Genomic DNA, 11,136 nt, shown 5'->3' with positions numbered 1-11,136 from the left:
TTCAAGTCTGAAATTTACCCAGAAAGATAAAAAATATTTCACCTTTTCACCAACTAAGGCACTGCTAGATAATGTCACTAGGTTGACTGTACAGTTCTCTACAGTTTCTGCTGTACACATTGACTGTATATTAGTATTATTACAGTAAGTACAGTAGGCCGATTGAGGTGTTATCTGCCCAGATGGCTTTTTTTTTAGCATGTGCATTATAATGCCCCCTGTTTCTCCATGTTTCTGCCCTGTGGGCATATTTTAATTAAATGTTTGGTTTCTGGGGGTATTTTCATAAGAATCTTGAGCCCAAACTGGAAATTATTATTATTATTATTATTATTATTATTATTATTATTATTATTATTATTATTATTATTATTATTATTATTATTATTATTATTATTTTACCTGCATCATGCTCTTTAAGGGTTTTCACCAAAATATGGATACAGGCTCTGAATAAGATGTAGCGTGTTTTCATGAAATGAGAAATTGAGGAGATTAACTGCAGACATCAGTCAAGATGGTGTCAGGAAAGAAAACGTGGGAAAAAGTGAACAGTGAGCACACTCCAAAAAAAAAAATATAACTTCAGTGCACGGCACAAACAATATCAAGTCACAGCAGGAAACGCCAGCACACAAAAAAGTATTTTTAAAGGTTTAATACCTGTAGTCTGGGTAGGGCAGTAGCACAGCACAAACAGTTTCGGCACACAGGCCTTCCTCAGGAAAAAAAACGTCACATCATCCAGGGACTTAAATCTTTTTTAAATATCTTTCCTTTTCTTCCAAAGGTCCTAGTCTTGTTTAATAGCGCTTTATCACAGTCAAGTCTCAAAGGGCTTAACATACCATATACCACCTGGTTGTGTGTTTCAGCCATGTGCTCCCCGCCCTGTGCCCATGGAGGGACCTGTATGCGCTGGAACAGCTGCTTGTGTCTGACTGGCTGGACTGGATCTGGCTGCCACACAGGTACGCTGGCTCTGACACATCACACAGTAGAGGCCCATGCGAGAACTTTATTGCACTTTTTTTTTTACACTCGATCAAACTAAAGCCCCCCCCCCCCCCAGTGTATTTTGTAATTTCTAAGAAATTCCATGTCGTGCTGTGTTTTTCCCTGCTGTGTTGATTAGCCACAGTGTTCGCCAGTTTATTTTGTTGACAAATAACCTTATTTTGGGCTCAAAGTCCTAAAAATAAGCTGTTGGTAAAAATGGGTGATGATGTCAGACATGATGGTTGTTGATTCCAGTTGAGTAACTGTGTTCACCAGGCTCAAAACGCCGCCCATAATCACTTTGAACCAGTTTGAGTTACGCTCTTTCCATTAAGCCCACCAGCGTTGATGTATATTGGCTAGTTGTTGATATTATAACAATATTGTGACTCAAAAACTGCAAACAATAGCTGCTTTAATGCATCTTCATAGTTTTTATTATTGTGGTTCTTCCTATTTCATCTTTATTTACCATGCTCCCACATTTAATTTGTTTTCCTCTCTCTCCTGTTCATTCCTCTTTCACTCCCCTGCCTCTCTCTCTTCTGTCTCTCCATCTGTCTCTCTCTGTCTCCCTCTGTCTGTCTCTGTCTGTCTCTCTCTCTCTCTGTCTCCCTCTGTCTGTCTCTGTCTGTCTCTCTCTCTCTCTCTCTCTCTCTCTCTCTCTCTCTCTCTCTCTCTCTGTCTCTCTCTGTCCATCTCTGTCTGTCTCCCTCTGTCCATCTCTGTCTGTCTGTCTCTCTCTGTCTGTCTGTCTGTCTGTCTGTCTGTCTGTCTGTCTGTCTGTCTGTCTGTCTGTCTGTCTGTCTGTGTGTGTCTCTCTGTGTCTCTCTCTGTCCTGCTCTGGCTGTGTGTGTCTCTCTCTGTCTCTCGCTCAGCGGTGTGTGAGTTGCCATGTGCTAATGGTGGTCGCTGTGTGGGGCCTGATTCCTGCCAGTGTCCCTCTGACTACACCGGTCCCCAGTGCCTCTTACGTGAGTAACACAGCTGTCAGCACATCTGGCATACATGCATCAGTTAGTTAGTTTTATTTTTGCACAATTTCAAAAATACACAAGGTGACAAAGATAACATAATGTACAGTGCAGGGAGAGGCAGAAAACCCATTGGGGTTATTTGAAGCCTCACCTGAAAGCTCACAATGTTATAGAGAAGACAAAACAAGTTAAACGACATAATAGAAAAATAATATGACTACATAAAATAGATGGCAAGCTAATAACAGCATATATCAACAAGAACAACAAGAACATCAAAATAAAGGCAAAAAATGTGTCTGTCTATCTATCTATCTATCTATCTATCTATCTATCTATCTATCTATCTATCTATCTATCTATCTATCTATCTATCTATCTATCTATCTATCTATCTGTCTATCTATTATCTGTCTGCCTGTCTATTATCTATCTGTCCGTCTATCTGTCTGTCTATCTATCTATCTATCCATCTATCCATCCATCCATTATTTATAGCAGTCTAAACTAGGGATGGTCCGATCCGATACTCAGGATCGGTATTGGAACTGATCCGGCCAAAATCACTGGATCGGATATCTGAGGGGGAAAAGAAGTAGAATCCGATCCGATCCATAGCCGGCCCTAAATTATCACGTAAATGCTTCACTAAACTCTGAGCAATGCGCCGTCACGGTGATTGGTTTTAAATGATCCTGTTTAATGTGTTTGGGCAGAGAGTTCCACATTTTGACCCCCTGAACAGTGAGGGCTGTTTGTCCTAGGGAGGTTTTCTAGAGTGGCGCTTTGCAGTTCCCTGCGACAGCGCCTCTGGTGGCTGTATCTGAAGCCATATCGCATTTACCATATCGCCGAGAACATGCAGTGCCTGTTCATGTATACATTTATAGATGAGTTTTATCTTAGTGAAACCAATGAAGTCATCAAAACTTAAAATATTAGTTTTTCGATGACTCGGCAGTGGTGGAACATAATTGGCTTCCTGTCCATAATTTTTATTGCGTGATTGTATAACATCCCAAGAGGTCTGATTACAGTCGGGCCAGCCTGGGACCAAACAGTTGCACAATAACTCAAGTATGATAGAATCATAGAGTGCATATAGATGTTTGCAGCATAAAATGGTAGACAGTTCCTAATAATTCTGAACGTATATACAGTAGGTCTGCTTTTACAACTCACCATCTGAATATGTTTCTCAAATTTTAGGTGAGTATCTAACATCACCTATACCAGTCTTTTTTAATTCCTACAATTTTATGGGGTTTTGTAGGTGGAGAATTTCACATGGCTAACACCATTACAGAGAAGAAGAAAATAGTTCACTAATCATCTAAAAACCTACAAGCAGCTGATAATTGTGTAACCTGCAAGTATTGTTTTCGTGTGTGTGTGTGTGTGTGTGTGTGTGTGTGTGTGTGTGTGTGTGTGTGTGTGTGTGTGTGTGTGTGTGTGTGTGTGTGTGTGTGTGTGTGTGTGTGTGTGTGTGTGTTTTCCAGCCCTCTGCACACCTGCCTGTCAAAACGGGGGAAGATGTGTTGATGTCAACAAGTGCACATGTGTCAGTGGGTGGCAGGGAGCTCGTTGCCAGATAGGTGAGGTGCTACACTCTGTTAGTGTATCTGTCCAGTGTCACAATTTCACAAAACTGAGATATGACCTGTTTCTCTTAGTCGTCCTGTGGTGAAGACAACGGTTGGGTAAACTATGATCTCCTGCTCGTGAGCACCATGATGTGAATGAATATAAAGAAAAACACACTCAGACCTTTTCGGAGCAGCCATGTTGAGCTATCAAAGCAGGGCAAACACAGAATAACATTAATGATGGTTCCATTCCAGGTTCCACTGCCAGGACCCTCATCAATGTTATTGGTTACACCTGTGTTTACTCTGCTTTGACACTCAAAATGGATGCTGTGAAAACGGTCTATCATATTTTCAGAGTAGTTTTGAATTTGTTTGTCTAAAAAGACTAAATCAGAAACTAGAGCAGAGGGACTCTTCCTCCTCCTTCCCTCTGGCCGCTGATCACAAATAAAGGCCTATTTATTCTCATGGTCATTTTGGTCAGGGGCATTGACAGGAACCCTAACATACATGTCTTTGATGGTGGGAGGACGGGGAGAACATGCAAACTCCACACAGAAACCTGGGATGGACTGGGGTTCAAACCTTCTTGCTGTGAGCCAACAGTGCTAACCACTGAGCCACCGTCCTGGTATTTGTTTGTATCTCATCCAATTGTGGTTTTTGATTGAAATTTGGCCCAATGACAGATTTGACAGATATTCAAGCCCCTTCGGGGGCAATACCAGACTTGAACCCCTGGTATTGCCGCTTGTGGCTAGATTTCTTATTCTTATTATTTTCCTTCTTCCGGAAAAACTGTATACACGTCAGAAACCCAAAGGCCCACAGTAACCAAACTTTGCACATAGGTTGGAAATGTCACCCACTACTCAGAAACAAAAAATTACAACAATCTACCAATCTTTGGCGATATAACAGCCTATTCCACGTTTTGACAATGTTAATGTAATATAGAGACTTGGGTCGAGGACATAAATTTGGGCAAAGAGAGGCTGGGCACCTGATTCAGCCTGGAGCGGCCCCATTCGCTGGACTACCCTGCCTTGGAAAATCACAGAGGGAGAGAATTTGGAGAATGTTCGCTCTCATACAGCAAGACTGGAGACTGAGAGTGTTCTCTGTTCTGTCTGTTCTCTAGATGCCCTAGAACTTTTTCCCATTCTCATACTTTTTAAGTGGTGCAGCCGCTTCTATTCTTGAACCCCTGGTATTGCCACTTGCCGCTTTTTTCCAGAGTCAGACTACTGTATACAAGATACAAGATACATTACCCACACCAGGGGAAAATGACAATGAATGTGATGACAACTGGCAGGCAATTAGACAGATAAGCTTGGCAAATGATTTTTATGTGAAAAGAAAGGATTCAATTATATTTATTAACACTACACTAAACATAATTATAAAATCTAATAAAAAATATATTCTTTATTTATTATAACTGAATCATTTCCTTCCCAATAAAGATGATTTTTAAGCATTTCCATTAATTTGCTGAGGCCCCCTGGTGGCCCCCAGGGGGTCCCGGCCCTTATTTTGAAAACCACTGGTCTACTCCACTGCTGTTTGGATGTGAATGTTACTCTAGGTCACTGTCTGCTGTACCCTGTAGCTTGTATTGATTTACCAAATCAAACCAAACCCATTTTCCCAAACTAAAACTAAACTAATGTTGCTAACTGTTGGTCCCTCTGTCTCCTCAGAGCCTGTGCAGTGTCACAAACCATGTAAGAATGGTGGTGTGTGTGTGGGCCTCAATAGATGTCGCTGTGCCAGTGGATTTACAGGGAGTCTCTGTGAAACCGGTGAGTGTGTGTGTGTGTGTGTGTGTGTGTGTGTGTGTGTGTGTGTGTGTGTGTGTGTGCTATAAGACCTTTGCCTTGCACTAAGCCAGTTTGTTTGGGTCATAGCGGTGACCACGCCCTGTGTGCCGCCTTGTCAACATGGAGCCACCTGCAGTCCTCACAACACCTGCACCTGTCCAGAAGGCACCACAGGCCTGCGCTGTGAGAGACTGTAAGTAGGAACAACAGAGACTATAAGTGGAGTGTTCCTTTAATAGAGACGAGTAAGCCAGCTAATTTGGAGCCAATATCCAATGGAAACGTCTATTAAAGAGGTATTATAAAACGACTCTCTCAAATCAAGCAATCTCATTGGTTCACAGCTGTGGTATATTTAGCGTATACCACAGCTAGAGATGCATCCCCGAAACACTCCGCCTCTGAGAAAAATGGTAGCTAGCTAGCTAGCTTGCTAGCCTCGCAAACGGGGGCTCCTAAGCAAACCCTGTGTCACCATAATACCCAGAGTGCCTTGCGGTAGTATTTACTGTTGTCTCCTGCTAGTGACGTCATCAGTATGCGAGAGCTGAGATAGCTAGCTAACAGTAACAACGTTCACTAGCTGCTTACCGAAATGGAAACATTTGAGGTTATATTAACTTCGACCTCCGGGGTGGCTTATATATGGACGAGTGGATTGAGCAGTGCCTACTGGACACGTTATCTCCAGAAAAAAAGCCACCTAGCCTCGGACCTAACGTTAACTTAGTTGTTTGTCACCAAGCCTGTCTAGCTGAGTTCAGCAACTGTGTTGGTTGTGTAGCTGGAGCCAGGAGGGACTATTGTATTATGTGGAGAGTATGATTTATGAATAACAGTCATTTAAATTAGAGTTGTTTATTCCTTTCATATTGCCATATATACTTGGTAACCACTTAATAAAAGCAATAGCTCATATCAGGCAGTGATATATGATTATTATACTAAGCTTATACTAATACTATGCTTGGTATAATAAGCATAGGCTATACCACGGCCTGTCGTGAGCTATTGCTTAGATATAGCACAATTGGGGATGGGACAATACAGTATATTGAAATGCAATATATTGTGATGGAAAATTGTGCCAATACATACATAGATACATCTTGGGGGCAGAAAAAAATAATTGCAACATTATCCACATTTTATTCTGCTATAGTAATCCCAAATCAGATGGCTGTCCCATCACAGTTTCACAAGTCCATGGAAATGATATTATTTGCACTTTGTAATGACATTTCTAAAGTATTTACATTCTAGCAAGCCTTGCTAAGAATAGCTCATCATTGGTGGAGTCATTAGTAAATTTAGTATTGATCAAGGCAGTGAAGATATTATGTATCACATCTATATTTCTCATCTATTTGCCTCTGTGTGTGTGTGTGTGTGTGTGTGTGTGTGTGTGTGTGTGTGTGTGTGTGTGTGTGTGTGTGTGTGTTCCTGTGTGCGTGTGCATGCACTAGGACATGCCCTGTGGTCACCACGGTGGTGAGTATGGCTCGAGCGGTGAGGAAGGGTTTTAGGGAGAGTTATGTTGACCGCTGTGGACCACTGGGAGTTCAGCTGTGCACCAAATACAGGTGACCAAGCATTCATTATCTCATATGCTCCACATATTGTTTTAATTTGTCTTGTATCTATATTATTAATGCACTAACCACCCATCTGACACAAATAGTCTAAAGCACGTCATAAAATATTTTTATTAAATAGTTCAGGTTCATTATAAACCATGGCATAAAAATACGAAATGAAATTATATACAGTGACGGATCAGTGGTGAGACTAGGCAGTATCCCCTCAACTCAAATAATGGTAATGTTAACCTATGTATTTCTGGCTGTTTGATCATTGAATAAGGTTGAATTGCTTGGTGAAATTATGATGCTGTGCCATAAGAAGGCTTGAGAGGGCGACCTTTTCTATCTTGCTTCCGGAAGGAAGTGGTTCCGGTGTGAGGCGGACAGTGTTCACGAGGAGGACAGAGTAGCAGGAGCTACTTGGATGTTACTTAACTTAATATTTTAGTCTTGCCATTTGGCGAGGGACACCTGACCGAGGAAGGCCTGGACGGCTCTCACTTCTGAAGAAGATGACATTAATGCTGTTCAGCTGAAAGAAGAGAGGCGACCAGATGGTGTCAGACATCCTGCCCCAAGACTCAGGTAGTTTCAGCTGAGTTCAATGGTTAAACAGCCTAGCTTTCTTGTAATCTTTGTCAATGCATGTTACAGTAGTCGGTGGTGCCAAGATTCCCTAGACACAAGAGTAATTAAGAAGCTGAAAGCTGACGTTGTAACAATACATAAAAGATTAAGTTAGGTCGCAATAAAACAGCAGAACTTGCAGAATCTCACTACTATAATAAGGTGGCTGGGGGTGCCCGGCTGCGGAGGTGCACAATTGCTCAACTGTTGAGCGCAAAGCGTGCTGCGCTAGAAATGGGCACGTGATATTTCTAGTCATATTAGTTTGTACAAACAGCATCTAGCTTCTAATTCTGCAATTCTTTCAAATACCAGACAGCAATTAAAAGCAACTTGGGCCAACTAACACATTAATACAAATGTATGCGCACACATGCACGTACGTGCGCGCACACACACACACACACACACACCTACACACACCTACACACACACACACACACACACAAACACACACACACACACACACACACACACACACACACACACACACACACACACACACACACACACACACACACACACACACACACACACACACACACACACACACACACACACACACACACACACACACACACACACACACATTGAAGTAAACATCTTTCTTTTTGAGTCCCTTATTGAGATCAGTAGTGACCACCACCCACTTTTCCACAGTTCCGGGTCCAGAAGAGAATCCCCCATTCATTTTCACCATAGATGTTTTAAAAAATCCTTCTATGAATTTTAAATTTTTTCTATATCTGGCTCTGTCTGAAGGTCGCAAGGAAGGCTTCACTGATGACATCACTCACTGTCGAAACTGTAGTTTTTTTTAGTTTTGGTCAGAGTGAAATGTTGTGTGGTCTCTCCCGATTCTAAATATAGCTGAACCGTTTGGTTTGACGAAGTAAAACTATTTTTATAAGCATTTTACAAAAATGTCTATGGGTAACTGACAAGTGAGAGGATGAGAGTGAGTAACTGACAGGTGAGAGGATGAGACTGAGTAACTGACAGGTGAGAGGATGAGAGTGAGCGACAGAGTGAGTAAACTAACAGGTGAGAAGATGACAGTGAGTAACTGACAGGTGAGAGGATGAGAGTGAGTAACTGACAAGTGAGAGGATGAGAGTGAGTAACTGACAAGCGAGAAGATGACAGTGAGTAACTGACAGGTGAGAGGATGAGACTGAGCGACAGAGTGAGTAAACTGAAATGGGCACGTGATATTTCTAGTCATATTAGTTTGTACAAACAGCATCTAGCTTCTAATTCTGCAATTCTTTCAAATACCAGACAGCAATTAAAAGCAACTTGGGCCAACTAACACATTAATACAAATGTATGCGCACACATGCACGTACGTGCGCGCACACACACACACACACACACACCTACACACACCTACACACACACACACACACACAAACACACACACACACACACACACACACACACACACACACACACACACACACACACACACACACACACACACACACACACACACACACACACACACACACACACACATTTAAATTATTTATTTATGTCCACATAAATACAGAGTACAGAAGGACATAAACACTAATAATGCAGTCAGATGCTGGGAGACAGTTAGTTACAAAAGTGTATAGTTGGCGACCACAGTAATGCGTCGCCTGTTTAAATGCAGCATGGATCGTAGAGACCAGGCACATTGTCCAAACCACACTCCACAGCATCATTTTGCATCTACTGCATTAACGACGGCAGTCACGACGGGTGTGTAGCTCAGATGTTCAAATTGTGCTGCGTGCCTTCACCTGCCGCCGCCATGCTCCTCCGCCATGACATACACACACACACACACACACACACACACACACACACACACACACACACACACACACACACACACACACAGAAACACAGACACACACACACACACGCACACACACACACACACACACACACACACACACAGACACACACACACACACACACACACACACACACACACACACACACACACACACACAGACAGACAAATGGAATAGTACTCAATCTGCTGTGTGTGGTTGTGGTTTCAGGATAAACCAGGCGCGTGTTTACCTGCAGGCCTACAGGGTGGGCTACAAAATCCAGTGTCCAAATAAGAAGGGGAGATGACTGGCACTGCTCCTCTAGCCGAGGAACGCAACACAACACTATGGCTGCACCCACCAGGCATGACAAGGCAACATTCCTGCTAATGAAATAAAAATATAACTGAATCGGTGCAAATGTGCTGTGGGGCAACTTGGGCAGTTTTGCCTTTCACTGTTGCCTGAAAAAGTTGAGATGTTTCTTTGTTTTCTTGTCCTCATCAGACATTATGTATGTATCATGTGGGAATGAGATTTTACATCTACCCAACTTCACCTTTTAGGCCCATTCACATCTAGAACAATAACTATACAAAAGGAACTATAAACTATTAATGAGATATTGTTGCACCTGAAAAATCACTGAGATTGTACCAACAATATAATTATAGTTATTGATTTGTATCTTTTTTTAGTAATAGTTATCCCCCTGGGTTCCATTGAGGAATAGTTACGTTTACAGACATTTTATGAAAACTGAGCATTGAAACAGACGAGTCTGCTGAATGTGAAATGTTGAGGCATATAAGACTTGACTGTACCATAAAGGCTGTTTAATTAGTCTGTGACTAAGTGCGGTGACAGACAGAAATTGTGTTTGTAAAGTCTGGGCTGAATATTATCACATAATAGGCTACTTTACTTTTCACAAATTGTTCAATTCATTATTTGTGATGCAATGCAACATTTTTGTATTATCTTTATACAGAATGGTCTCTTAATACTAGATGTGTCATAGTTTTGTAATATCATTCTTTATTATGTTACTTTTTGCATTCAGTTATTCAGTCCTCATTCATTTAGTCTTGTTGTTCATACTCTGTTCTAACTCTGCTGTCATTCCAGACCCAGCCACTCCCACCTGCCTGTCTTCCCTCAGTAGTTTCACCTGTGTGCCAATCATCCCCACTCACCTGCTCCTCATTCCCTAATCAGCTCCCTAGTATATCTTCATGTCCATTCCACCAGCTCTCTGCCAGATTGTAATTGCCATCCACCGAGAAACAGCTCAGCTCCATAGCATTTGGATTTTTGATCTTGTTCTGTATTTTCTGCCTCAGTTAACCTTTTGGAATCTTGCCTGTTTTGTTTGTTGGAGTTTGTTTTGGAGTAAAGACTTTTGACTTTGGAAACTTGTCTCTTGAGTCGTGCATTTGGGTCCAGGTTTTGTATCTGATCGTGACAAGATGAGGTTCAGTGCCTAATGATGGTGACAGTAAAGTAAGAAAGAGTCAGAATGTTACTGCAAGTTCCTTAAGAGTTAAATTTGGAGAAATATTGAAAATGATAAAGATGAACTGTATTCACACAATTGTCTCATACCTTGGACTCTCAAAACTTTGTGTTAATTGGAATGCCAAACATCATTTGACCATTTTTATTTCCTCAATGTTTTAATGATAATAGAGGAGGAGAGACAGAAG

General features: G+C 41.7%; 1 protein-coding gene across 1 annotated transcript; it reads left to right on the top strand.

Annotated features, from left to right (window-relative positions):
* Nucleotides 1-896: 896 nt before the first annotated feature.
* LOC310772110 (uncharacterized protein) lies at nucleotides 897-10,805 on the top strand. The gene is made up of 7 exons (XM_083664568.1): nucleotides 897-971; nucleotides 1,878-1,973; nucleotides 3,476-3,571; nucleotides 5,272-5,373; nucleotides 5,479-5,584; nucleotides 6,858-6,974; nucleotides 9,659-10,805. The coding sequence occupies exons 1-7, from the start codon at nucleotides 914-916 to the stop codon at nucleotides 9,735-9,737; spliced, it is 654 nt and encodes a 217-aa protein (XP_083520694.1). The 5' UTR covers nucleotides 897-913; the 3' UTR covers nucleotides 9,738-10,805.
* Nucleotides 10,806-11,136: the final 331 nt, after the last annotated feature.

Source organism: Poromitra crassiceps, assembly GCF_964638095.1.
Source record: "Poromitra crassiceps genome assembly, contig: HAP1_SCAFFOLD_1994, whole genome shotgun sequence".
In the NCBI taxonomy this organism is placed as follows: domain Eukaryota; kingdom Metazoa; phylum Chordata; class Actinopteri; order Beryciformes; family Melamphaidae; genus Poromitra; species Poromitra crassiceps.
Note: the sequence above shows the minus strand (reverse complement) of the source record. Positions and strands in the feature narration are given on the sequence as shown.